This window comes from Eumetopias jubatus, unplaced genomic scaffold (genome assembly GCF_037043125.1).
Source record: "Eumetopias jubatus isolate StellerSeaLion01/CBP00866 unplaced genomic scaffold, mEumJub1_p1.0 scaffold_4, whole genome shotgun sequence".
NCBI lineage: Eukaryota > Metazoa > Chordata > Mammalia > Carnivora > Otariidae > Eumetopias > Eumetopias jubatus.
In genome coordinates, this window is record NW_028274810.1 from 91,103,845 (window position 1) to 91,131,595 (window position 27,751).

The following is a 27,751-nucleotide window of genomic DNA, read 5'->3' on the forward strand; positions in this document are numbered from 1 at the left end:
GCGCCCAGGGAGGGCTTGCTGTGCCTCCTGCCATTCTCCTTATTCAGGGGATGGTGGTTCTTCCTGGGCAACGGGCTGGCGAAGGCCCTGCACCTTGGGAGCCTGACTGTGGGAAGCTGGCAGGCCTCCCGAGTGGCACGGGCAGGGTAGGCATGCCAGAAGAGGCTGTGGCCACCTCCTTTCCGGCCCGGCGCCCCTCTTGGCCTGCCAGGGGATTAAAGGCCTTTTGGCCTTTGTGTCGGGCTCACCCGCCCCTGGCAGTTTGCACAACAAAATGCTGCCCTGACAGATTCCTTCCCCTTTGCCGTCTGCTGCCCATAGACAGGGCACTGGGCAGTCTGGGGGTGGGGCAGGGCACCTTGACCCTGTATCTGGGGCCCGGGCTGTCACAGAGCCAGGGAGCACTCGTGGGGTGACCTGGGAGCCTGTATCGTGGCAGAGGGGAGGGGGATCTTCTCCAGGTGTGTGTCCTTCCCTGAAGATCCAGGGGCCCTGGATGGGGGGAAGGGACACTGAGGCAGGCCCTGTGTTGGCAGGAGGCAGGTGGGCAGGCAGGGGCTTGCTTGTCCCCCGCCCCCGCACAGTCTCTGGATTTCGACAGGGTGAGCTCACTCCAGCCCAGATGCCTGGAGCCTTGCCCTGGGCAGCTGCAGCCCCCCTGGGGACTGCAGTACTCAGACCTTCCCGCCCAGCTGCGGGGGTAGTGGTGGGCTCAGCCCAGGCCTGGGCCATGGGGAGGGGGCAATGGGCAGGCTGCCCAAGTTGAATGTGAATAATGTCTCTGGAGCGGCCCAAAGCCCCCCTGTCATCCCAGAGTCCGCCTCAGAGCCGGCAGATAACTTGAGCTTCGGCCCCAAGCTGTGTCGTCACCCCCCGGCCTGGGTGCCACCCCGCCAGCCAGCCCAGAGCTTAGGCAGCAGAGTCAGACCCTTCCCTTCACCCCAGACCTGGAGGCCGACCCAGGGCCTGAGCCCACGCCCCGCACTGCCATGCATCACCTCTTGTCCATACCCACCCTCTACTCTGTGCCCCCCGCATGGTACTAATTCTAACACTTACTGAGCACTTACTGTATACAGGGCATCAAGCCAAGCACCTTGCATGCCTTCAGTTTCATTTACACGGTGATCCTCTGTGAGCCTCCGTTTGCTCATCTGCCAAATGGAAATAATAATGCACCTGAAACCCTGGGAGTCAGAGGTGCTTTGGAATTCAGAAGTTTCCAGATAGAAGAAAGTTTACGTAGAACACGTGAGAACACTCGGTGGAGTCTGGGGCAACGCCCCATAATGAAACACAATCATATTGCTGCAGCAAAACCTACAACTCCTCACCCCTGAGTGGAGTAAATAGGATGTTAATAGCTTCCTGTCAGTTCAGGTCAGGACTTGGCACCAAACGAGCTTGTTATAAACTCATTTAAAAAAAAGTAAACGCTCTGAGTTTTCAGAGCTCTTTGGATTTCCCTTACTACAGACGAGGAGTAATGGCCCAGCAGTGCTGGCCCTGCCCCGGTTGCTGCGAGGATTCATCGAGGTGGTCCGTGCGGTGCTGAGGACGGGGCCCGGCCGGAGAGAGCCCTCGATGAAGTTGGCCCGCTCCTGTCATCTCCTCCCTGTGCCGCCACCTCCCTTGATTTTAGCAGCACCAGAAACTCTTATCTGCACACGTACCCTTTGCAAGGCCCACGGCCCTCACTTAGGAACTCTTTTAAAAAAACCCCAGACCCCGTATCCTGTATCCGTAGCTACACCTCCCCCCTCACCCCAGACCTTCTGTGCCCCTCTCTAATGGCTCCACCTTTCACCTCCATGCCGAGTTCTTCCCAGCTAGCCTTAGATCTGTCCGCATCCTCAGGCCAGGAGAGGAGGGTCCAGCCTCTGTCCCTTGTCCCAAAGGGTCTCTGTAGGACTTGGGCCCGGAACCTCATGTGCACCCTCATCCCCACCAGGAAGGCCTGGACACAGCCCAGCCTCCTGAGGCTGTCTCCCAGAAGTTCCCCACCTGTCTGGTGTCCCTCCTGTCTGGGTCCCCCCTGCCCCCCGCCCTCCACTGGGGGGGCGGCCACCGTGCCCACACCCCTGCTCCAAACAATTGTTCCCAGCACACTAGAACAGTCCTTTGGCCTTGGCTTGTATGAGTCAGCTGCTTCCACTTCCCCCACCAGGAACCTGCCAGGTCTGGAAAATCCCCCTCTCTGCTTGGCTCCTTTCGTCTCTGGCCCAGGGCTGCCTTCTGGACCCCTCCTCTCCGGCCCCGCCATCCGGCTCCATTGCCTGCCTGAGTACTGGGTTCCTCTGGGAGGAAGCTGGGCTTTCTCATCGCGCCGGAGATGGGCTGCAGGGCAGGAAACCTGGGTTCTATTTCTGCCTTTGACCTTGGAGCCACCAGTGGCCCTCCTTGGGACATTAGGCACACATTGCATGGGCTCAGGCCGCTGAGCTCAGGTGTCCTGTGGGCCATCCTGGGAGCCGTTTGGGTTGGGGATGGGAACTGGCCAGCCCTGGACGTCCTGGCCCTGCCCCCTGCTTAGGCCTCTCAAGGCCAGCTTGGAGGCCCAGGCTCAGCCCTGCCTCTTTCCTGATCAGCAGATGCAGAACCCGGAGGTCCTGGGTCTGTCCTGGCTCTGCCTGCCACTCACCTGGGCAAGTTACGTGGGGAAGCTAGGTGCTATTCCCTCCTCTGTGAAAGGGGGCCTTTCACACCTGCTCAGCCACCTCAGGGGTCATTGTCAAGGTCCAATGACACTGAGATTGAGGAAATGATCTGTAGACTGTGAAACAGCACTGTGGTTGAAAGGTTTTGTGGAGTGACTCTCAGTGACCTCAGTCAGTTCCGGCTCAGTGGCAAAAGCTTAAACATTGGAACCAAACCACCAGAGGTCAAATCCCAGCTCTCACCCACCTGCTAGATCTTCAAGCCGATGACCTGACTGCTCCATGTCCCCATCCCTACAGTGGGCTGTTTAACACCTATAACCTGGGTTAACATTTATAAAAATCCTTAAAGGAGTGCCTGGTGTGTAGTAAGTGCTCAATAAATGTTAGCTCTTTCTGTTCCCAAGTAGACCCCAGACTTTCCAGATCTGAATCCAAGTTCCCTTCTATGGTCAAGTCTCAGGCTCCTTTGGGCTCTTTCCAGTCTGGCTCCTTCTCTCCTCCCAGATGTGAAATACAGCTGCTAGAACCTTTTGATCTTCAGCTTTTCACAAATGAAGTCTCTGCTCTCACAGGGTTGGCCCTCGCTACAGGCCCTGATCTGACCCCAGAGCCTCAGGCCCTGGGGAGGGGGCTGCAAGCAAGGGCAGGCTGGCATGTGGAAGGGCCCATTCCCTGGAGTCCCTGGGGTGGGAGGTCTTCTATCCGGACCCAACATACCCTGGATTCTCTCACTCCTCTCACTGCAGATGTGTGTTCCTGACATTTTTTCCAAGTTGAATCTCACTTTGCTATTTCCTGTCCGGTCCCGACACCCCCCCACCGCCCCCCCCCCCCCCCCCCCGCCCCAGCTCCAGGCCTGGGAGAAGCTCTGGACCTTGCTCACCACCAGAGTTTTCCTTTCCAGACAGCAGTGTCTAGGGGATGCTGGGAATCTCTGTGCCCCATGCATGTCCCCCATGGCCTGGCTTGCATGGAGGGGGTGTGTGGCAGTGACAAAGAGGGAGAGCCCTCCCCAGGTGGGAGGGATCCAAGCCTGCCGCTCTAACCTCTTCTGCCCAGTGTCTGTGCCCCTATACCAGTCTTAGCCTCACACTTCCCTTAGGCCAGTCAGGACCTGCTCTGAAGCCCCCCTCCCCCGCAGTGGGAACATTGCCCTCTACCCGCAGCCAGGGAAGGAGGGAGAACCCCTCATGGGGATTGATCTTGTGGTTCTTAGCCAGTGAGTTAGAGTTCTCTGCACACATGCCACTGCATCCCTCCCACCTGGATGAGAAGGGGCCCTGGAATCTATTTCTCACCAGCTCCTGGAGGTTCTATAGTTCATTCCTGGGTACAGACCCTGTGGGCATGGCCCAGAAGTCCACTGGTCACCTAGGAGGGGGATGGGCATTTGTCCAGAGAGAGGGTGGGAAAGGGAAAGGAACAGGAGGAGGGGTGTGCCCCTGCGTTGGAGGGGAAGGGGCTTTAGGCCATGGCAGGGGTAAGTCGTGAGCAATGCAGACCTTGCACAAGGCTTGGTAGCACTGCAGACATAAAGGTGATGAAATGGCACCCGGTCCCTGCCCCCAAGTTGCTCCCAGCCTAGGAAGGGAGATTGCATATAGACTGCTTGGGGGCAGGTGGTACCTCCAAAGCAAGTCAGGTTCAGCAAACAGCTAGTATTAATAGGTGATGACATTTTTGACCATTCATTCATTTGTTCATTCAAGTAGTTATTGAACATGGGGTCCCTTCCTTCAGGGTGCTTCCGTTCCAGTGGAGATACAGGTGATTAGAGTGTGAGCCCAGGAACGCCCAGAATCCAGCCTGGGCACAGAGGGGACTGTGAAGGCCAAGTGTCAGGACAAAGTCTCCCAAAGGAAATTGTCTTTCTTTTTTTTATTTTTATTTTATTTTATTTTATTTTATTTTATTTTATTTTATTTGAGACTTTTCTTTTTAGTCATCTTTCTCGAGGTGCAAATTACATACAATAAAATGTACCCATTTTAAGGGTACAGTTCAATCACGAGATGTATATAACCAGGGAACTGTCACTCCAAAAGTTTCCCTTGTGTCCCTGCCCGGTCAGCCTGCCCACCCCTGGTCCCAGGCAACTAGTGACATTTCTGTCACTGAGGTTAGACCTTTCCCCCCTAGAGTTGCATCTCAGTGAGGTCACACAGTATGTTGCCTTCTGTGTCCAGTGTCTTTCACTCATCACGTGTGTTTGACTGAGCTTCAGCCGTGTTGCTGTGAATGTCAGTAATTCTTTCCTTTTTCTTACCTTGCTGTTAGAGGAGGTGACGGTTAGCTGAATTTTGGAGGGTGACTTAGTTAGCCAGATAAACAAAGGGAGGAAGGGCATTCCCGAGGAGGGACTAGCTCAAGAAAAGGCCAGAGGCTACAGGGACATGGGCTGGGCAAAGTTGGGGGCAGCGGGGGGAGCGGGTGTAGGGCGGGAGAGAGACTGGCCGGCTCATTGTTTTTCTTCTCCTGCTTGGGCCTCTTTCCTGCTGCCATCACCTTGTCTAGCCAGTGAGGGCTGGGTCTGGTTTTCAAAAGCGAGACCATTTCCTTCTGGCTGGGCTGGGCTCCCCAGGGAGGGCCGAGGCCAGGGCAGGGCCTGAGACACTTGCTCCAGGTTATCTGGGGCTGGACGTGCATTACGGGGCCACGGCACATCCGTGCATGCTGGTGCTTGGGGGCTCTGGGGTTCTCTCGGGCTCCCCTGGGCTTGTGTTTTCGTCCACGTTATCTGATAAAACTCTTTTGGAAACATCTTGATCTTGTCTGAGGGGCAAGAGGTGTTCACTGCCCCTACCCCGACCTGAGAAAGGTAGGCGTGAGGGCCGCTGGGGGCCCCTCTGTTCTGGCCTGTGGGGCGCAGGGTCTCAGCAGGCCCTCTGTGGTACAGGAGCCTGGGGTAGAACTTGTGCTAGGCTCAGCATCAGCCTGAGGTCACACAGAGTTGACACCATGCCTGTCCAGCTGCTGGGCTCCACCCCCGCGGCTGGGTGCACAGATGAGCTTGTCAGTGTGGCCACGAGCGCTGGAGCGAGTTGTCCAACATGGCTGGAATGTGTTTTCTGTGGCTTGGAGCTTTGGGGGCCAGGGACTGAGGCCGAAAGAGGGGCCAAGATGGCCTGGTGGGAAGCTGTCATTAGAGACAGCAGCTTTGGTGGACTCACCCTTGATTTCTGTCTCTGTCCCCTATCCACCCTGACCCTGGTCATCCTTCTTTGCTGGCCCAGGTCACCCTTTACCTGCCCGTGGCCCCCGGTCTACCACCTCGTGTCCTGGATGACCTTGCCTTCCCCGAAGGAAGACGAGTCAGTCGTCACTTACCAAAGTGATTTTAATTTTACTCTCTGGTTATTTGAGGGTTCACTCAGACTCAGTGAATTTGCAGGGTTGGGCTCTGAGGCCTCCCGGGGCAAATGGGGCTTTGGAGACACAGAGTCAAAAACAGCGGTTCAGCCCCAGCCTGACTCTCTTAGCCAAACCACGTCTGACTTAAGCACTCCGGGGCTTTGGCGGGGGGGCACTCTGGGTCCCCCTTGAAGTGAAGGGAGGGGTCCTGGGCTTGGCAGGGGCAGGTGAAGGTGACCTTTGGTTGTGTGATCTCCCACAGGTGGTCCACGGGCTGCAAGCGTATGATGGCTTGTCCCTGCCCGAGGATGCCGAGACTGTCACGGCGGGCCGGGCTGGCTGGAGGTACTCAGACCTCTCTGACGACGAGGACTTGCTGGCTGACGAGGCCTCTGGAGGTGAGCAGAGGGTTCTGGTGGCAGGGAGTGGAAGAGGTAAGGGGGTGGAGGTGGGGTTCTTCCCACTGGTCCTTAAAGAGGCCCCTGGAAGCTGGCCCAAGGGGGTGCCTCCAGAGATGGGCATCCTAAGCCCTGGTCCCAGTGACCCCCAGATGCTCTGCTTACAACCTGTGTGACCCTGGGATGGTGGCTGCTTGGCACAGCACAGGATGATGAGGACCGACGGGGAGGTGGTGGACAAGGCACAGTAGAGGACAGTTACCACCCCTTTCTGCACGCACTCCTGGCCTCCCCTGGTGGCCCGTGTGACCGGGCCCCTCCCACCAGCATGGGCAGACAGTCAAGCCCCCGGAGTGTGCGGCCTTGGTCCGCACCCTCTCTGATGGAGGCTTCTGAGTGGACTTTTCCCAGCCAGCCTCCCTAGGCGTGGGGAAGAGACGACACTTCTCGGCTTTCATGACCTGGCCCACTATGTGCCAGGTGCCCCGAACCGTGCCCGACACCTGGTAGGTACTCAACAAATACGCAACAATACATCTCTCTTCTGCTTGCAGATGGCCTGGGGAGCGGGGACCTGGGCAGCGGGGACTTTCAGATGGGTAAGTTGCTGAGAGCATAGGTCCCCTCCTGCCCCCTTGCAGAAGCCCCAGGGCAGGTTTTCCCCACCGCAGAAGTCCCATTTCGGGGGCTGAGGGCCTCAAGGGCTCCGTGGGCCTGCCGTGTGGGTGGTCTCATGCTTGCCGAGTGACAGTCATGTGGCCTGATTGGCAGGTCCCTGCAAGGTAGGGGATGGCCGGACTCTGGCTGTCTGTGCCCCAGGGACGAGGCTTAGGGCCGCAGGCAGGAAGTGCCCACTTGTAATAAGTACTGAAAGCCAGACACTCAGCATTCAAAGCAGAATTCTCATCTCCCAGCTCCACTGTGGAGTCCTTCCCTAGATCCCTTCTCGGGGGTGCAGAGCCGGGGACCCCGGGCAGGGGTGGCCAGGTAGAGGTGCTCTCTGGCATAGGACATTTGGGCAGGCCAACGGAGTGGGCAGGGGGTGGAAGTAGCCTCACCCTGGACCCGGGAGGGACCCTGCATTTAGTTTGGGTCACCTGCTGGGAAGCCAAGGGTTCCTGGGTTGGAGACGAGGGCTGGGCTTTGTGGAGAGAAGAGAATCAGGCCTCCATCAGCTACTCACGCTGCCAGCACTCCGTGCACAGTGGAGCTGGGGCCAGGCCAGCACTGGGCCTCAGAGTCCCTGCTTCTTCCCACCCCAGGATTCTGGGTAGAGACGGAACTACCGGGTAACAAAGCCCAGCAGCTCTGTATGGTTCCTGCTGCCTCCTCTGGAAGCCAGCACTGAGCACTCTGTGGTCAGGGCCAAGGGTGGAGCTCAGCTCAGGCAGACGACTGGGCGGCCACACTGCATTCAGTGCCTCCCACCGTGGTGGGCCTGCGCCTCTCCAGGGATGGGGTCACCTCCCTTTGACTGGTGCGTCGGGGGCATCCGCGTGCCGGAGTGCGGTGTCCTGCCTGGGCAAGTGCAGGTAGGAGGGTTGGCCCCTACGTGTCCCGGTCCTGACTGTGACCTCCCAGCCCCTGGGACTCAGACCCTGCCTGAAGCTTTTCCCCATGTAGGTCTTTCCAGGGCTGCGGGATACCTGGGAGCTGCCTCTTGCTAAGCCAGGCCTGTCTGCTGAGGCCCTGGTCTTGTCCCTGCTGTCCATTTGGAAATGTCTGTGGCCCCTCCCCCTGGGGCTATCAACCACGGCAGCTCTGCCCTCTATCAGGGGCCCTTGCCAGCCCACCTCCCCGTGAAATGCAGCTGTGAGGGCAGGAGAGGTCAGAGGTGGGGGAAGGGGCGGGGAATGGGGAGCAGCAGCCGGGCAGGGCCTGCTAGCAGGGCAGAGGCCTGTGCTTGTGAGTGGGGCCTATCCGTGGGAAGACACAGGGCCTCAGACCCTCCAGGCCTGGCCCTGGCACCGGCCTGCTGCCCTTGGGGCAGGTCCAGGCAGCCGGGCTGAGTCTGAGGCCTGGAGGCAGCAAGTGTGTCTCTCATTCCCAGGGTCTCCTTGCCCGAGAGCAGTGCCCACCCCGCGCTGGGAAGCAGGGGCCATCCTGACCAAGATGGGGCCACGCCGGCCATGCCCCTGGCCTGGGCTCTGGCCCGGGCTCTGGCCCAGCCCCACACCCTGGATCCTAGCCCCTGAAATGATGCCGCCCTCCCCTCAGGCAGGGCTGTGGCTCCCGCAGCCTCTGCCCCTGCCCGGTCCCACGACCCCCACCTTTTGTGTGCCGGTACCCCAACCTGGCAGACAGCTCCTGGCTCTGACTCCCCGTCTCTGGGACCCCCACCCACCCCCCCTCACCCAGTTTCTTCCCATCTCTCGTGTGTCTGGCCTGCTCTGACACCTGTCTCTGTCTCCTCCTCGCCTCCTCCCCTGCCTTGGGCCGTCTCTCTCCTTTTTGTCTCATCTGTGGGTCATCCTTCTGTGTCCTTCTGTGTCTTTCTCCGTCTCTCTCTTTCCCTCTCTCCCTTCCTCCTGTGTCTCGCACCTTGCTCTCATCTTCTCCCGCTTTCTCTCTGTGCCTCGGTCATTTCCTCCTGTCTGTCTGTTTCTGTCTCCTCACATCTCCATCGCTCCCTCTGCCCCCCTCACCTGCTGTCCGTCCCGGCCGCTCTCCCTGCGGCTCTACTCTGCAGGCCGCGGGCTGCCCCCCTGTGGCTGGTGAGGAGTGTCCTCCCAGTAAGTGAGGCCAGGCGGCCTGGGGGCTCTCTCTGCCTCCCTCCCCGTTCCCTCTCCCCCCTCTCCCTGCCTTGTCCTTTCTCCCTCTCCCCTTCCTCCTCAGCCTCTACTTAGTCACACACAAGGCTCCAAGGCACTTTCTTTTGGGGTCTGGGGGCTGGCCGGCCCCTGCCCAGGACATAGCGAGGCCCCATCTAAACACAGTGGGCAGGGGCCCCTGGTGTTCCCCCACCCCCGGCGCTGCTTGGGCAAGGATGAGTGCAGCAACCCCTTGGGGAACAAGGCCCTAGAGGCTGCAGGCAACTTGTACCCACCTCAGGACTGGCTGTTGCTGGGCCCACCCAAGGGACCCAGGGGCTCCCGGGGTTGGGGCTCCAGGGTCTGAGTGTGTGGCGGAGGAGTTCTGCAGCAGGGAGTTGGTGGGATAGTCTGCTTTGGGGCAGGGGGTGGTCACGAGCATGTTTCCCACCCCCACCTGGGTGCAAGCAGCTCCCGGCCTCCTGCCCCTCCAGCCTTTGGCTCCAAGTGAGCTGTCTGGATAGGGTCAAGATGAGGGCCAGGAGGGAGAGCGCTGGCCAGGGTAGGCACCCAGAGAGCATACCCGCTCCAGGTAGCTTCACTCTCTTACAACACCCTCAGCTCTGGGGGCTGGTTTCTGGAACAGACAGCGCTTTACCTTCTGCCCCAACCCTCAGGTACTGGCCGCAGGGAGGCAGGTCAGGGTGGAAGAGGGAGGTTACTCGCCCTGACCTACCCCTGGTCTAGGAACTTGCCCTGACCTACCCCTGGTCTGGGAGGAGGCAGGGGTGGGCTCAGCCTGGAGGGTCCGAACCCTTCCCAGGGCCTAGGAAAAAGGGGCTTTGTGGAGCCCCGGCCCCCTCCCCCCGGAGGGGGCACATTCCTGGGCAGAGGCCCGGCCTCCTCGCCCGTGCTGGGCCATGGGGCTGAGGCCAGGGGCTGGGGTGGGGGACTCTCAATGGGCCTCTGTGCCTGCTCACAAGGGGCCTCTGTGGCCGAGCTCATGGCCTCCACGCTCCGGCCCTCAGAGCGCCACCCACCCGGCCCCCGGGAGCCCAGCCCAGTGTGGTCCCTGCGTTTCAGAGCCGACAGCGACGCTGTCACAAGCACTCTCTCTCCGTGTAGGAGTCCACTCCTGCCCCATCCCAACACCCCAGGGCTTGCTTAGCCCAGGCCCCAGACGGAGGGGGTCCTTGCTCGGGGGCGTGTGCCCCTGTGGGCCTGACTGAGCGAAGCGGCAGGGGGACGGGCCTTGTAGTCGGGCCCAGCTGATACCACTCCCTGTCCTACCAGCCTCGCCCTGTCACTGGTCACCTCTCTGAGCCCACTTCCTCCTCCGGGACTTTGCAGCTGCTCTTCCCACTGCCCGGAATGCCCTTCTCCCAGATTCTTCTCCATGGCTCACTCTCTCCCTTCAAGGATCCCCTTTGAGGAGGGTCCTTCCCTGGCCACCCTGGGAATATAGCAACCTACCCCTACCCTAGCACACCCTCTCCCCCAGCCCTGGTTCTTTCCCCAGAGGCCATATATTTCTTGCTCTTGTTTCCTTTTTCCTCCCACTAGAAAGTGATCTCTGTGGGGACGGGAATGGTCATTTGTGGAATTGACGGCCGGACCCTCTGCCCTGAGAACACCACCAAGCACATAGTAGGCCCTCAATATAGATTTGTTAAAGGAATAAATGCCTCTCTCAGATGAGAGGTAGTAAAACCAAATCCATCCCTCTGGTGTGTTGTAAAAACCAGAGACGATGATTACAGCTAACCCAGGCAGCCCCTAGTATGCACCCGGCGCTGTTCTAAGTACTTTACGTTTCTGAACTTAACCCTTACAAGAACCCTCTGGGGTGGGCACTACTATTACCCCCCACTACACACATGAGGGCATCGAGGCACATCGTCGGTGGTTAAGTGTGTTTCACGAGGTCACAGGGCTGTAAGTGGCCATTTTGCTCCAGCAGCTAAGCTTTTTTATTAAACTACACGGCCTCTCGTATAGGAAGAGCTCACGTTATCTGGCACCTACTATGTGCCAGGGTCTGCCCTAAGCACTTGTACATATTTAAACACTTATAACTCATTAACTTGGCATTTATAATTAACACCTAAATTCATGAACGTTATAAGATTTAATGCCTGAAAAATCTTGTACATAGTAGGGGCTCAAGAAACCGTGTGTATGTGCGCGTGTGTGTGTGTGCACGCGTGCACACGCTAGTCTATGTGTACTGTAAGCACATGAGGCAGACTGATTCAGCATCTACCACATGCCGGGCTCTCTTCTAAGCACCGTGTGTATGTATGTGTGTGACTCATTCGCAGCTCATATTAACTCGTGTTTTTAACTGCTACATGAGCTCATGAACATTATGTTTACTGTGTATAAAACATTATACTGGGGCGCCTGGGTGGCTCAGTCGGTTAAGCGTCTGCCTTCGGCTCAGGTCATGATCTCGGGGTCCTGGGATCGAGCCCTGCATTGGGCTCTCTGCTCCGCAGGGAGTCGGGGTCCTGGGATCGAGCCCCACGTCCTGCTCCCTGCTCCGCGGGAAGCCTGCTTCTCCCTCTCCCACTCCCCCTGCTTGTGTTCCCTCTCTGTGTCTCTCCCTGTCATATAAATAAATAAAATCTTTAAAAAAAAATAAAAAACAACCACCACCACAAAACATGATACATATCACACGTATGTAGTAGGTGCTTAGGAAGCAGTCGTATGTGTATGCCCCCACCAGTCTGCTATGAATTTATTCAGCCATCACTTCTTGGGCACCAGCCATGTGCCAAGCACTACACTGGCTCTGGGGATGCAGGGGTGAATGAGATCCGGGGTTGCTCTCCTCTTCAGGTTCGCCATCCGGCGGGAGAGAAAGGGAACACCAGCTCCTGATTTCTAGCACTTGCTCTGTGCCGGGTGCCGCATCTAAGTGCTTGGGGAGATGGTGCGTGCAAGCATGATGTCGTTTATTCCTTCCAGCTCCCAGTGTGGTCAATGTAATTAATATCCTCCTTAGATTGAGGTGGGAACAGAAGCTCAGAGAAGTGAAGTCAGTGCCTGCGGTGTGGCTGACCTCAGAAGCCATGGTTTTCACCATGATACCCTACAGTCCGTGTGTAACTGGGCAGGATCTATGCAGTGCAGAGTGGAAGCTGCTCTGATGGGGGGACCCCGGGGGCTGGGGGATCCAGAGGAGGGGTCTCTAACCCAGCCAGGGTTGAGGGAGGAGGGCAGGTCAGGTGGTCTTCTTGGAGCAGGTGATGGCTGAGCCGAGCTCTGAGGGATAACTAGAACCAGCCAGGGAAGAGTGGGGAAGCATGTCTTGGTCACTCGTGCTGATCCCTGTACCAGCATCTTCTGGAAGCCAGCTCTTCTTGTCCAACTTCCTCTGTGCCACTGTGTGTGTGTGTGGGGGGGTGCCTCTTCTGCACCATCGCTTAGCTTCTGGATCAGGCTACGTCCCTGATGGTTGAAGCCCTTCACTGGAGGGTGGGGGGCTCGGCTTTGACCCTGGGCAGGCCTGCCAGGGCCACTGCGACCAGTGCTCATACGGGCAGTGCTGGGCATGGCTGTGGGCACACACAGGTGTCAGCCTGGGCGGGAGGCCGCTAGAGATCATCCCTGAATTTCCTCCCACTGGCCCAGCTGCCTGAGGCCACCGCCTACCAGGCCGGGCCCCTCGTGTTAACACCCCACTCCTCTCTGCAGTTTATTTCCGGGCCCTGGTAAACTTCACCCGCTCCATCCACTACAGCCCTCAGCTGGAGGATGCAGGCTCCGAGGAGTTCCGGAAGGTGTCCGAGGCGGTGGTAGACACGGTGAGGTGAAGGGGAAGGGGCTCGGGAGCTCCCCGAGTATGGGGGGCGGGACTGGGATGAGGTGAAGGTATCTGGAGGCTGACTGTGCTGTGTTGCTCACCAGCTCGAGTCAGAGTACTTGAAGATTCCTGGAGACCAGGTTGTCAGTGTGGTGTTCATCAAGTGAGAAGGGTCCCCTGGGGGCCGGTGAGGGACAGGTGGGGGGGGAGGGGGGTGACAAGGAGGGGAAGTAAGAGAACCCAAATGGAGTGGATCTCTGTTGGTGGAAGTTCAGAAATTTGGGGAGACAGTTTAGACCTTAAATTGCCCTGCTCGGGTCCGGGCTGTCCAGGAACAGGGAAAGAGGAGATCAGGCCTGAGCTTCAGGCAGGGGGCCGAGGGAGGAGCTGAGGCTGCAGGCATCGACCTCACCCTGCTCCCCTGCCCCCCTGCCCCATCCCTAGGGAGCTGGACGGGTGGGTCTTTGTGGAGCTGGACGTGGGCTCAGAAGGGAATGCGGACGGGGCTCAGATTCAGGAGGTGCTGAGCACGGTCATTTCTAGCGGTTCCGTTGCCTCCTACATCACCTCTCCCCAGGGCTTCCAGTTCCGTCGCCTGGGTACAGGTAAGCCCATCCTGGGACCTGGGGCACTTCCTCATTTCTCAGACTCATGTGGGTCCCCTTCCAGTTCCCCCACCATGGGCTCTTCTAGCGTGGGGCCTGTACACCACTAGGGACAGGGAGCTCACTACCCCATGAGTCTGCTCCATCAATCTCTATGCAGCCCTGTCTTGGCTTGAGTATAATCTGTCACCTTGAACATGTGTCCAATTAGACCCAATTTCTGCTCTTCCCCCGTCTCTAGACCTCTACACGCTGACAGTAGGTGATAATTCCCTTCTGCATATAGTACTTTCAGATCCAAACACTTTTGCATTTAATAATAACCAACAAATGTTTATTGAATGCTGACTGTATGCTTGGCACTCTGTCAGGCCCTTATATCCAGCCTCCCATTCAGCCTTCATCATTCCTATGAGGTAGCTATTCCTCCTGTTTTAGAGATTGGGGGACTGAAGCCCAAGACACGTGGCTTGTCCCAATTCACGTAGGCAGCCAGAACTGACACCGAAGCCCATGTCTGTACCAGTCTTGATGAGAGGAGATGAGAAGATGAGAAACTGAGGCTCAGAGAGGTCACGAAACCGGCCTCCAGTCACACAGCTATCAAACACAAAGGGGTGGCCTTCGCTCTCGGTCAGCCCGGGTTTCTTTGCGCGGCACCCCATCTCCTGGTTTGACTCCAAGGCCAGGCAGACCCCATTCATTCCCCACAGGCTCTGCTTCTCGGCTCCAACTCCATCCCTGTCTCTCCCCCGGGAAATCTCCCACATATCACCATCCCTGAGTCAGGGGACCCCAGCACTGAACATACTCTCACCCTACTGTGGTGTAGCCCAGTTAGAAAAAAAAAACAGTGAAACCCTCACCTCTCTCATACTGCACGTAAAACCCCAGTGAATGCACCTAAAGATCAAGGTGCTCTTGTGGCATTCCCCAGCCCCAGATCTGAAGACTGCTGGGTGCCCTGCCCTCTTCTCCCCACTTTTCAGAGAGCCTCCCTGGCTAGGGATGGTGGGATGGGCCTGGCTCAGCCCTGCAGCCCACGGCTCCCAAGCCCCAGAGGGGCCGTTGCTGATCACACCTTCCTTTCCAGCACAGACACCCCCGCCCCCTCTGGCCGCTGTGGCGGCCGCGGTGACACCAGGTGAGAGTGTAAGCCAGACCTAGGCCCAGCCGGGTACCTGGACGAGTTTCTGGACGGATGGGAAGGAAGGATGAGGGCGAGATGGCTGGGCAGAGCCCACAAGCCGCCCCTTCTGCCTTTCCCCTTGTCCTCCCTGGGCCAGCTTGCGGCCTGCATGTGTGTGATGTGGTGGTTGCATGCGTGTGGCTTGTTAACTGTGTGTGGGGTTTCCGGAAGGGGTGGGTGAGGCCACTGCCACACGGCCCATGCCCCGTGTTCCTCTGCCGAGCTGAAATCCGCCAGAAACCAAGTAGCCAGACACAGGGCACCAAAGCCTGCTCCGAGCCACGCAGTGCCTGTGCCGCCCACACACTCCACCCCGCCCCCCTGCCCCTGCCCCTCTGACCCCCTCCTGCCCCCGCAGTGCCCCAGGTCGCGAGAGTCTGCACCGAGGCCGAGTTTGCCTGCCACAGCCACAACGAGTGCATAGCCCTGGAGTATCGCTGTGACCGGAGGCCTGACTGCAGGGACATGTCTGATGAGCTCAATTGTGGTGAGGGGCCATCCAGGGCCACAAGTCGCCTGCAAACACCAGGCAGGGCCAGGGCACACCTGGGCCCCCAAGTCCACTGGGAGCTGTGAGGGTTTGGTGCCGGCAGGGGGCCCTGAGGGAGGTGGGCAGGGATACGGGAAGGGCGGGGGCAGCCTGTGTGGTAGGGAGGTACAGGGAGGGCCAGCAGAGCGTGGGGGCGAGGGGTGAGGAGCCACACACCGCCACCCTGTGCCAACACCAGGAGGGCTCTGTCCACAGAGGAGCCGGTCCCAGAGCTCAGCTCCGTACCCCCCGCTCTGGTGGAGACACGACCCTTAGCGCCCCAGCCGGAGGTGACCACCCCACAGCAGCTCCCAGGCATGCCCACTCCCCAGCTTCTGGTCCCCAGCCCAGGCCGGCCTCTGCCCTGTGGGCCTCACGAGGCCACCTGCCACAGCGGGCACTGCATCCCCAAAGACTACATCTGTGACGGGCAGGAGGACTGCAAGGATGGCAGCGACGAGCTGGACTGCGGTGAGGACCGGCAGGGTGGAGGTGGGGGAGGGCTGGGGGGCACAGGGGTGTGGCCAGGGGAGAGCCTCTGGGTGAACCTGGCCCGGTCTCCCAGGCCCCACCCCACCCTGTGAGCCCAATGAGTTCCCCTGTGGGAACGGGCACTGCGCCCTCAAGCTGTGGCACTGTGATGGGGACTTTGACTGTGAGGACCGCACCGATGAGGCCGACTGCCGTGAGTGTGCCCCGCCCCGGCCCAGCCCCCCTGCCCCAGCCCTGCCCGTACGACCGTCTGCTCTCCCTGGCCGAGCATCAGGGCACTGGGGACAGACCTGAAGGTTCCTCTCTCTCTGCCCCCGGTGGTGAGGGCTCTTAGCTCTGAGCTGAACTTTGCAGGAATCCGTGTGGCCAGACTGCCTGTGGCTAACGTCTCCTTGTTTCTCTTCTGTACTTTGTTACCATAGATCTTCTCTGCGTTATTTATGCTTGGGTAAAGGTCAGACAAGTGGCCAAGAGGCCTTGATAGCCCGGTGTCCCCTAACGACGTGACTCTTGGCGAATGTGGCAGTCAAAACCTTCCCCTTCTGAGTTTTTTGGACATCCATCTGCCCAGCTCTTCATCATCTCCCCTTTCCGTCGTCCATTGGTTCATCCGTGCATCCACCCATCCATTCACCCAACTCTCGGTCCATCCGCTGTCTGTCCACACAGCTCTTCATCCATCTGTCCACCCATCAACCTAACATCCTTCCTTTCTCCTAGCCATCTATCCACCCCATCCACCCAGCTGACATCATCCATCCCTCCAGTCAATGTTAAGCACGTCCTGACAGTTAAACGGGTGAGGCTAGAGAGTCAGACACCCTATTGGGTAGCATCTAGAGTGTCCTGCCCTGTGGGTGAAGCCTGGGGATTGTTAGTCTAAGATGGAGGATAATCTTCAACCCACTTCTCTGTGATCCCGGGTCACGTGCCTGGGTGCATGTTGACATTCCTTCTGTCCGCCGGTCCAGTTCCTCCCTGCCTTCCTCCACCTTCCCTGCCGCACATCTGTGCCAGAGAGAAGCAGCAGCGTGCCACAAACTGACAGAGTTTTATGATATCCTTCCTGTGGCTCTAAGCTTGCCTGACGAGACAGCCCCTTGGGAAGGAGAAGTAATTGAGGGCTTTTGTTGAAAAGCCCTTCTCAGCTGGGGAAAAAAATGGAAGGAGACCACGAGTCCTTTTTGGCAGAGCACAGCACCGAGAATGTGAAAGCTGAGTGGCCTTGGGAACTCCTAGAGTATTGGGACAGAGGCCCCAAGCTGGTCAGTAGAGGGCTGCCTGGCCTCCCCTCACTTCCTTCCCTGTGGTCTCTCCTACACCACTCTGCCTTCTCTGTCCCTGTCCGTGTGTCTGTCTCAAAGTCAGTCTCCCCGAGGAAGAACGTTGGTCACCATCTACTAGAGATGCCCAGCTGGGGGCCCAGCCCTGGTGCCAGGCCAACCCTAGGCTGCTGGCCAGTCCCCAGGTGGCACGCCTGGGCCAGTCAGCAAAGTTTGGGCTGTGGCAGGTCCCTCGCAAGGCCTTTCTGCTAGAGAACCTTGCACCAGGCACTACCTGGCGTCTAGGGATCCCAGTCACTTTGCCTGTGCCTTCAACGGAGCGCTTTGGGCTTCTGAGGCTGGCTGAGTGTGGAAGGAACTGAGTGACTGTGATGTGCCAGTATATCTCTGTTTTGGGGAGTGCAGGTGCCGCGAATGGTGGGGGCAGGGTAACGTGATGGCCATTTGATGGCCGGCTGGTGAGAGCTGGCAGTGTTGTGGCAACGGTGTGTGGGTCTCCTCAGGGCAGCTGTGTGTCACATGGGTGAGAAGAGAGAGTGACCTTGGGGACACCAGGGGAAGGTGGGCAGGGTCGACTGTTGGGTGTAGGTAGGGAGTGGGGGTGACCCTCCCCGAGGGCAGTACCTGCTGCCCACACCGCCTGGCTCTGTCCCCCAGCTGCCAAGCGCCCCGAGGACGTGTGTGGGCCCACGCAGTTCCGCTGTGTCTCCACAAACACATGTATCCCGGCCAGCTTCCACTGTGACGAGGAGAGCGACTGTCCCGACCGCAGTGATGAATTTGGCTGCAGTGAGCAGGGGCCGGGGTTGGGGGCGCGAGCCGTGGGCCCTGGGTCCCGGGGTGGGTTCCCGTGGCCCCGTCCAGTCTCAGCCCTGCTCTCCTCCCCGACCCACCCCTTTGCCCTCACACCCCTCACCCCCACTGTGGTCTCCCCAGTGCCCCCCCAGGTGGTGACTCCTCCCCAGGAGTCCCTCCAGGCTTCCCGGGGCCAGACAGTGACCTTCACCTGCGTGGCCATTGGCGTCCCCACCCCCATCATCAACTGGAGGCTTAACTGGGGCCACATCCCCTCTCATCCCAGGTACGGTTCTGAGCCCAGGGAAGGGCCTGGGAATATGGGGGACGCTGGGCTGGTGGCCCTGGCCTGACCCCACCTCTGTCTCGGGGCCCGCCAGGGTGACAGTGACCAGCGAAGGAGGCCGTGGCACGCTGACCATCCGTGATGTGAAGGAGGCAGACCAGGGGGCCTACACCTGTGAGGCCATGAATGCCCGGGGCATGGTGTTTGGCATTCCTGACGGTGTTCTGGAGCTCATTCCGAAGCGAGGTACGGCCGGTGGGCAGGCGGGCCCTGGGCGCGGTGGGAGAGCCAGGGCTGCCTGCTGGTGACTGGCTGCAGCCCGCTCTTGTGCCACCCGGCAGGGCCCTGCCCCGATGGGCACTTCTACCTGGAACACAGCGCCTCCTGCCTGCCCTGCTTCTGTTTTGGGGTCACCAGCGTGTGCCAGAGCAGCCGCCGCTTCCGAGACCAGATCCGGCTGCGCTTTGACCGGCCCGATGACTTCAAGGGTGTGTTGGTGGGCAGACAGGTGGGCGGGGGGTGGGGTGGCGCGCCAGGCTCCCGTGGGCCTAGAGAGACGGCAGAGGGGAGAGCAGCATGGGTGGGCGAATGGGGCCGGGTTCAAGGACGGGCACAGGGTGCTGAAGAAAGGCTGAGCCCTGTGAGAACAGCACTTCAGGGGAAACAGGTATTTTAGGAAAAGCCAAGTCCACACTTGATGTCTGCCTGCTTGGGTTATGAAGAGGATGGGCTCTGGAGCCAGATCCCTTGTGTAAATCCTGATGCTCCCTTACTGCCTGTGCCCTTGGTCAAGTGGCTGTCTTATGTCTCCATTTCCTCCTCTACAAAATGGAGATAAAATAAGAATTACCCCCCACATTGTTGGAAGGACTTAACGGGTTAACATATATAAACCACTCAGAACAGTGCTCAGTCCATGCTAAGTGCCCAGTACATACTCCCTGATGTCCTTGTTATCATCTGCAACATCCTCATCCTGAGAGACTCAGAGGTGCCAGTGTCCCCAGAGCCAGGCTTTGGCATCTTCTCAGCCTGGGGCTGACCTCCAGCTACACCCGTTACTGTCGGTGTGACCCTTGGCCTCTCCAGACCTGTTTTCCCAAACCTAAAGGCAGGCAGCTGGACTCCGTTGTCTCTGGCTCTGAGAGGCAGAACCGCACGGGCCCAGACATCACATGGACCTGGGTTCAAGCCCCAGCCCCCATTTGCTGCCCCACACCAAGCTGCACCCTGTCTCAGTTTCTGCATCACAAGGGATTCAATGCCAGGAGGGGACTTAGCTGCCTCCACAGTAAGCACTCGGCTGGTGCTGTGGCCTGACACACAGTCATCGGACAGCCAGTCGTCCTTGCAGGGTCAGGGCTGTTTTTACTCTTTTCACATGAGGACCCTAAGGTCCTCTGAGAGGCTGTGGGTCTTCCTTCCCTAGGGTGACACAGCTGTTGAGTGGGTGTTTAGAGCTGGACCCCAGGCCTGTCTGATCGGAGTCAGAGTGGTCAGGGTGGGCGGGCTTCCAGGCTGAGCAGGTGGCCTGTGCATGGATAGTGATTAGGATGTGGGGGACCCGAAAACATCCCTGCGAGGGAAGGAGGAAGGCAGGCATGGGGGAGCGTGGCCTGGTCTTCGGGGCTCTGTATGGTCATCCTGCGGGTGAAGGTGTGGACTCCTCCATGGTTACAGGGCTTACGTTTATGAGGAACGGGGCGCACACACAGATGTAGTCATAGCACAAGGAAGGAATTTCTAAGAGTCAGACGTGTCCAGGGTTGGGAGGGACTGCCTTTGGAGGTAATGAGCCTCCCACGCCTTAGAGCTGTTCATTGTGGTAGCCACTAGCATGTGGCTATTAACATTAAAATTGATCAACTCACTGGCCTGCCTGGGTGGCTCAGTCGGTGAAGTGTCCGCCTCTTAGTTTTGGCTCAGGTCATGATCTCGGGGTTGTGAGATGGAGCCCCAAGTCGGACTCCATGCCCAGCAGGGAGTCTGCTTATATTCTCTCTCTCTCTCTCTCCCTCTGCCCCTCCCCACCGTGCACACGGGCTTTCCCTCTCTCTCTCTCAAATAAATTAATAAATCTTAAAAAAAAATATTTAATTCACTTTCTCAGCCACGTTTTGAGCGCCCCGTGGCCACATATGGCTAGTGGCTACCATATTGGAGGATACAAGTATAGGACATGTCCATCCTTACAGATATTCTCTTGGATGGTTAGTGCTGCCCTAGAGATCTGGAAGCATGCTGTAGAGAGAATTTCTCCGTGTGTGTGTGTGTGTGTGTGTGTGTGTGTTGTGGGGGGGGCGGCGCAGTCGGGCTAGCCAACTCATCATAATGGTAGCAACCATAAACAGCTGGTTTTGAGCACTTCCTTTGTGCCATACTCTGTTTTAAGCATTTCCTATCAATTTGCTCATTTTATCTTCCTAATAACCTTCTGAAGCAAGCCAGTATTACTTCCATTTTACAGATAAGGAAACTGAGGCCTTTCTTCAGACTCACACATCTGGAGGGTGGTAGAACCAGGACTTGGCATCTGTTCGTCAACCCTGGGTAGCTCTCTACTGCCCCCTGAGGGCCGTTCCGACCCTGACAGTCTGGGGAGCTGTCCTCAAACAAAAGGCTCTGAGAGGGGCGCCTGGGTGGCTCAGTTGGTTAAGCGACTGCCTTCGGCTCAGGTCATGATCCTGGAGTCCCGGGATCGAGTCCTGCATCGGGCTCCCTGCTCAGCGGGGAGTCTGCTTCTCCCTCTGACCCTCTTCCCTCTCATGCTCTCTATCTCTCATTCTCTCTCTCTCAAATAAATAAATACCTTTAAAAAAAAATTTAAAAAAAAAAAAAGGCTCTGAGAAGTCCTGCTACAAAGAATCCCCTTGACCTTTTATTGACCCTGTGGTTCCCAAATGGTTCTCAGCCACCATTCTGCATCATTGACTTTCCCCAGAGCATGTTTTGGGAAATTCTGCTCCAAAACCGTAGGGAAGAAAAAAAAAACTGCTTTTTGTTTTTCTTTTTTGACTTGGGGAAAGACACTAAAGTTCTCTTTAAGTCACATTTCTCCCAGCACTTTCCCATCTTTCTGGACAGCCGCCTTTCGAGGCGGGTATCTCCGGCAGGCATGCTCTGCGGCCCTCACCCCTCCCTCTTGCTGCCCGCAGGCGTGAACGTGACAATGCCCGCGCAGCCCGGCATGCCACCCCTCTCCTCCACCCAGCTACAGATCGACCCTGCTCTGCAGGAGTTCCAGCTGGTCGACCTGTCCCGACGCTTCCTGGTGCATGACTCTTTCTGGACTCTGCCTGAGCAGTTCCTGGGCAATAAGGTGAGGGACCACCTGCTGCTCTGGATGGGGAAGGGGAAAAAGGCCAAGCCCCCCTCCCATGCCCAGACTCTGCTCTGGAGGAAAGGTGGACACTGGCTTATTTGTTCAGGGTAGGGCGTCTGGCCACCGTGCTCAGGTTGGAAGGAATGCTGACTCAGCCTTTAGAAAGGGGCTCCTCAACCATTCCCCCCACACCTGAGATGAGGTCGGTGCTCCTTCTCTGGCCTCCCTGGGCAACTTTTATTCTACCCCCCATATCAGACCGAGTACCACCAAGGCAGAGCCAAGTCCCACCCATCTCCGCTTCCCTGTGCCCAGCTCTGTGCCGGGCATACAGTGAGCCCCAGGCACACAGAGGGAAGGAGGAAGGGCCAAGTGAACACAGAGCAGGCATCAGGTCATGCCCCTGGCTTCCCTGCCCCAATCTGCCCTGTCTCGGCCAGGTGGACTCCTACGGTGGCTCCTTGCGCTACAAGGTGCGCTACGAGCAGGCCCGGGGCATGCTGGAGCCAGTGCAGCGGCCGGATGTGGTCCTCGTGGGCGCCGGATATCGCCTCCTCTCCCGAGGGCACGTGCCCACCCAGCCTGGCACTCTGAACCAGCGGCAGGTTCAGTTCTCCGAGGTAGACGGTGCCTGAGCTCTCAGGGCTGGGGGAAGGGGCTACAGGCTGGGCAGGTGCTAACGTGTGATGCCTCCACACACCTTCGTTCGTATCCAGGAGCACTGGGTCCACGAGTCTGGCCGGCCGGTGCAGCGGGCTGAGATGCTGCAGGTGCTGCAGAGCCTGGAGGCCGTGCTCATCCAAACGGTGTACAACGCCAAGATGGCCAGTGTGGGACTGAGTGACATTGCCATGGACACCACTGTCACCCACGCCACCAGCCACGGCCAGGCCCACAGCGTGGAGGAGTGCAGGTGCCTGACCTGGCAGGGCTCAGAACCACAGAGTCCGCGGCAAGGACAGGGGAGAAACAGCAGGGCCTCACGGTTCCTGTAACCACTGTCTTCGTCCTGCCCCCACAGATGCCCCATTGGCTATTCCGGCTTATCCTGCGAGAGCTGTGATGCCCATTTCACCCGGGTGCCGGGCGGGCCCTACCTGGGCACCTGCTCTGGCTGCAACTGTAATGGGCACGCCAGCTCTTGTGACCCTGTGTATGGCCACTGCCTGGTGAGTAGTGCCAGTTGGCATTTGAACACTGGCTAGGGGCAGGGGGCACAGACAGGGTTGGGAGGCCCAGGCTGAAGCTTCTTTGTGCCCGCAAGCTTAGCATGAGCCTCTAGAATGACTGTCGTGGCTGCTAGATAAACTGTCATGATCTCTGGATGCATTAACAGAGATATAACATCCAGATAAGGGAGGTGAAGGTCCTTCTCTCTTCCACCCTGGTCAGAACAGTCCTGGAGAGTACTGTGTTAAGGATGGTCCTTAGCAAGGCAGCCCTAAGGGGAAGAAGCCTGGAAATCATATGTACTTCTAAGGAATAGTGGAGGGGGCTGGGATTATGGAGCTGACCGAAGACAAGGCTCAAGCGGGGAAAGCTACCATCTTCAAATTCCTCAAGAGCTGCATAGAGTAAGAAGAAACAGATTCCAGAGGGCTGAAATGGCCAGTGAGTACAGGTTAGAAGAGGCAGGCGGGTTTAGGTCAGTATAAAGCAGGCATTTAGAACCTTCTGTGGAACAGGCTGCCCATGTGAGGTGCTGAATTCCCCATCAGGATGCGGCTGGATGCTCCCCTGTCTGCAGAGCTGTGGAGTAACTCCAGCATGATAGAGGAGGCTGGGCCAGCCGCAAAGGGCCACGCTCAGAATGCAGTGTGGCCCTACACTGGGGGCGGAGGCCTGCTCTGTAGGACCTGAACCGCTCCATCCCCTTCCTCCCAGAATTGCCAGCACAACACAGAGGGGCCACAGTGCAACAAATGCAAGGCTGGCTTCTTTGGGGATGCCACCAAGGCCACGGCCACTGCCTGCCGGCCCTGCCCTTGCCCGTACATTGACGCCTCCCGCAGGTCAGAGCCATTTCGGGGTGGGGCAGCAATGCTGGGTGGGGAGAGGGCAGTACAGCAGGCTAGGGGCAGACTCTGGGCCGGGAGGTGGCAGACCCGGGTTCAAATCCTAACCTGGTCACTAAATTGTTCTGTGCCCCTTGACCTCTCTGAGCCTCAGCTTCCTTCCCCATCTAATGGGCCCATCTGTCTTCCTAGTGTTGCTATGAGGCTGCAGATCAAGAATAGGTGGGCAGGGGCTCAGTCAGCAAAGCATGCGACTCTTGATCTCAGGGCTGTAAGTTCGAGCCCCACGTTGGGTGTAGAGATGACTTAAAAATAAAAAAAGGATAGGTGGGGAAAGAGACGGCATCATGCCTCACGACATACTTCGCCACGTGGGCAACAGTCACTTCCCAGGGTGGGAGTGTAAGCCCCGGCCTGGTGCATCACTGCAGCCCTGCCCCTCTCCTGCCACTTGATACCCACAGATTCTCGGACACCTGCTTCCTGGACACGGATGGCCAAGCCACATGCGATGCATGTGCCCCAGGCTACACAGGCCGTCGCTGTGAGAGGTAAGGGAGAGCCGGTGGGGACCGGGGCGGAAAGAGCTGTGCTGGGTGGGGACACGGAAGCGCCGCTGACGACCCTCCCTCTCTCCCCCAGCTGTGCCCCGGGATATGAGGGCAACCCCATCCAGCCCGGCGGGAAGTGCAGGTCCACCAGTGAGTGTCACAGCCGCCAGCCCCTGGCACCTCCCCGGGCTGCCCACCGGGGCCCCAGTCCTGGAGCCCTGCCCTAACCCCATGATCCTCGGGGAACCATCCCATTCTGCCACCGGTCTGGCCAGACTGGCTCTATCCCATTCCCGCCTGCCTTGCCAACACCCACTTTGTGCTTCCAGACCAGGAGATTGTGCGCTGTGACGAGCGAGGCAGCATGGGGACTTCTGGGGAGGTCTGTCGCTGTAAGGTACGTGTGCCGTCCCCTCCCCCACCCCAGGGGCCTCTGGCGGGCATGCAGCTGGGAGAGGGAGGAAGGAGACTCAACCTTCTCCATAGCTCCTTGTCTGGTGGGTGACAGCTTAGCTAGAGGCTGCTGAGCCTGGCTGGCTAGTCCTCCTTCCCCTCTTGAGAGGTGGTCTGGCATCGGGAAGGAGCCTCAGTTGGGGAGTCAGGTAACCTGGGCTGAAGTCCCAGATCCCTTGCCAGTCATTCTTCGTGTGACTGACTGCTGTATCTGTATTCTGTCTTCGCTTTCACATCCTCACGCTGCTGTGATCTTACGGGTATTAGCATCCCCAATTTACAGACGAGCAACGGAGGCTCACAGGAGCCTCCATCATTTGCATTAAGAGTGGAAGACTCGAGTGTCAGTGGAAAAAAGAACTGGGCAAATTTTGGAGTTAAGCGCCCTGATCTTAAATCCCAGAGTGGATTAGCAAGCCGAGGGGCCTGGTGTAAATCATTTCCCATCCCTGAGCCTCCACGTTCTCATGTGGAGCATGGAGGTATCACATATTTCTCGGTACTCAGGAGAATTAAATGAGCTGGTGGTCGAACAGAAACCAGCACAGTGCATAAAACACTCTACATAAAGAGTAGCAGTAACTTTTAACCAAATGGCTGTATTTCAAATCTATGCATGTTTGTGAGCCCCCTACCAGCCAAAGTGAAAAGGGGGAAAAGATTGGTTGCTGAAGCTCCCCTTAATCGGGAATCACTGTTCACATGGTGGGAGCCCTGCTTACAGGTGCTCTTCCCGTGGCTTTCCCCGCCTTGGGTCCCCATCTAGAGGGTGGGCAGATGAAGCTGGAAGCTCCAGGCAGCCCCTCCCGTGGGCCGTCCTGCAGCTTCCAGCTCTGTGCCTGCAGAACAACGTGGTGGGGCGTCTGTGCAACGAGTGTGTGGCCGGCTCTTTCCACCTGAACGCCCGCAACCCTGACGGCTGCCTCAAGTGCTTCTGCATGGGTGTCAGCCGCCAGTGCACCAGCTCGTCCTGGAGCCGTGCCCAGGTACCTGCGTGGGGGGGCGGGGAGACAGCAGGCGCCGGGGCGGGTGCTGAGCCCAGGGCCGACCGTGTGCCAGGCCCAGCCCCCAGCCCCCATGCCAGCCTCCTCTCCCCCTCCCAGGTGCATGGGGCTTCTGAGGAGCCGGGACAATTCAGCCTGACCAACGCCGCGGGCACCCACACCACCAGTGAGGGCATCTCCTCACCTGCGCCCGGGGAGCTGGTCTCCTCCTTCCACAGCCTCCTGGCCGGACCCTACTTCTGGAGCCTCCCCTCACGCTTTCGCGGGGACAAGGTGGGCAGAGGGGCTGGGAAGAGAAAAGGAGTCCTGGGCGGCAGGGACGGCACAGGCAGGCAGAGGCTCAGAAACAAGAGTGTCAGGGTGCCTTCGGAGCAAAGGGGGGAAGGCGTGGCCGGAGCAGTGGCCGGGCCTCCACTGAGCACCAGTCCACCCTGTGTCCCAGGTGACCTCGTACGGAGGAGAGCTGCGTTTCACGGTGACCCAGAGGCCCCAGCCCGGCTCCACGCCCCTGCACGGGCAGCCCCTGGTTGTCCTGCAGGGCAATGGCATTGTCTTGGAGCATCACACTTCCCAGGAGCCCAGCCCCGGCCAGCCCAGCACCTTCACAGTGCCTTTCCGGGAGGTGAGCCGCACTGCCTGCAGCCTGGTGTGGGGCGTGGGGCGGGCCCCTGCCTCTCTCACCCAGGGGCGTCAGTAGCCTGGGATGTCGGGGCTTGGAGGCACACATGTCCTCTTTTTGGCAGCAAGCATGGCAACGGCCTGATGGGCAGCCGGCCACACGAGAGCACCTGCTAATGGCACTGGCGGGCATCGACACCCTCCTGATCCAGGCGTCCTTCAGCCAGCGGCCAGCTGAGAGCAGGTGTCTGGGGCCAGGGCAGGAGGACACAGGGGCTCGGGGCCGTGGTTCCAGTCTCGGCAGTGTGGTACAGTGTGGCCAGACCACCAGCTCTCCCACAAGCAGGCTGTGGGGTCTTTCGTGCATCACTTTCCCCGTCTGTAAGATGGAGATCATGGGTCTGGGCTGAGGTCAGGTTCCCTAGGAGCAAAGCCTGAGATGGGGATTGGGGAGCACACAATTCACAGTGAGAACATGGGAGGGAGGGAGAGAGAGGACAGGTGGATGAAGGAAGTGGAAGTGGCCAGGCAAGGAAGCGGTTTCAGATAAAGACTAGCCTCAGGCTCACCCCACAAGGAGCTCTGCAGAAGCATTCTGCTTCGAGGCAGAGGGGCTTCTATACCCTAGGTCAGGCTGTCATTGGTCACCCTGGGAGAGCAGGTGGTATGTTCTGTCCAGGAAAGGAAGGCTCATTCTCTGGAGAGAGTTGCAGGAATAAGCCATTCACCATGACCCTCGTAGCGGCTGGGGCATGGACATCGAGCTGGGGGAGCCAGACGGGGCTCCAACACCACAGCGGGGCTGTTGGGAAAATTAGTGACGTAATCGCATGCAGAACTCCAGGGATGCCTGGCACGGAATGTGTGCTCATCCGGGGTGGGTCTTGTCACTCCCAGGGTCTCTGGTATCAGCATGGACGTGGCTGTACCTGAGGACACTGGCCAGGACCCGGCGCTGGAAGTGGAGCAGTGCACCTGCCCACCCGGGTACCGTGGCCCATCCTGCCAGGTGAGCCCCAGGCCCCACCCACCTGTCCACCAGCAACCTCCTTGGTGTTTCCAGCCTCCTCCCCCTTCAGCTCTCCTGTCCTCCCCAGGCCCACCCCAGCCCCACCACCCAGCGGGCACTGCCCTGAACAGGCTCTTCCCAGGAAGGCCCGACCACTGCCCAATCTTCTTGCCCCCCAGGACTGTGACACAGGCTACACACGAATGCCCAGTGGACTGTACCTGGGCACCTGTGAACGTTGCAGTTGCCATGGCCATACCGAGGTCTGTGAGCCTGAAACAGGTGCCTGCCAGGTGAGTCTCACCCTCCTTCCTTCCTACCTGGGGATCGGTGGCCTCCAGGGCTGCCAACACCAACCTCTGCTCCCTCCAGGGCTGCCAACACCACACAGAGGGCCCTCAGTGTGAGCAGTGCCAGCCCGGATACTACGGGGATGCCCAGCGGGGGACACCACAGGACTGCCAGCCGTGCCCATGCTATGGAGCCCCCGCCGGCAGCCAGTGCGTCCTGTACCTGCCCTTTCCTGAAATATCCCTTGCGCCCTTCCAGACTCCCTTCTTCCCAGGCCCTTCTGAGAGGCAGTGGTTAAATCCTGGCCTTGCTGCCCCCTCACTGTGTCGCTTTGTATAA

General features: G+C 58.8%; 1 protein-coding gene across 1 annotated transcript in view; it reads left to right on the forward strand.

The window, feature by feature from the left end:
* The window catches only part of HSPG2 (heparan sulfate proteoglycan 2), a 97,587-nt gene that overhangs the window by 26,678 nt on the left and 43,158 nt on the right, over positions 1–27,751 (forward strand). The window contains exons 6-35 of the mRNA XM_088022859.1: positions 48–146; positions 2,534–2,645; positions 6,274–6,409; positions 6,964–7,008; positions 12,862–12,971; positions 13,075–13,133; positions 13,415–13,575; positions 14,669–14,719; positions 15,123–15,251; positions 15,510–15,764; positions 15,859–15,978; positions 17,726–17,857; positions 18,005–18,149; positions 18,244–18,395; positions 18,491–18,637; positions 21,305–21,468; positions 21,912–22,091; positions 22,188–22,384; positions 22,493–22,640; positions 23,356–23,483; positions 23,951–24,037; positions 24,129–24,187; positions 24,367–24,434; positions 25,315–25,476; positions 25,594–25,767; positions 25,937–26,116; positions 26,238–26,356; positions 27,010–27,121; positions 27,301–27,414; positions 27,494–27,621. Coding sequence (XP_087878985.1) covers positions 48–146; positions 2,534–2,645; positions 6,274–6,409; positions 6,964–7,008; positions 12,862–12,971; positions 13,075–13,133; positions 13,415–13,575; positions 14,669–14,719; positions 15,123–15,251; positions 15,510–15,764; positions 15,859–15,978; positions 17,726–17,857; positions 18,005–18,149; positions 18,244–18,395; positions 18,491–18,637; positions 21,305–21,468; positions 21,912–22,091; positions 22,188–22,384; positions 22,493–22,640; positions 23,356–23,483; positions 23,951–24,037; positions 24,129–24,187; positions 24,367–24,434; positions 25,315–25,476; positions 25,594–25,767; positions 25,937–26,116; positions 26,238–26,356; positions 27,010–27,121; positions 27,301–27,414; positions 27,494–27,621 — 3,873 coding nt within the window. The remainder of the gene's footprint in view (positions 1–47; positions 147–2,533; positions 2,646–6,273; positions 6,410–6,963; positions 7,009–12,861; positions 12,972–13,074; positions 13,134–13,414; positions 13,576–14,668; positions 14,720–15,122; positions 15,252–15,509; positions 15,765–15,858; positions 15,979–17,725; positions 17,858–18,004; positions 18,150–18,243; positions 18,396–18,490; positions 18,638–21,304; positions 21,469–21,911; positions 22,092–22,187; positions 22,385–22,492; positions 22,641–23,355; positions 23,484–23,950; positions 24,038–24,128; positions 24,188–24,366; positions 24,435–25,314; positions 25,477–25,593; positions 25,768–25,936; positions 26,117–26,237; positions 26,357–27,009; positions 27,122–27,300; positions 27,415–27,493; positions 27,622–27,751) is intronic.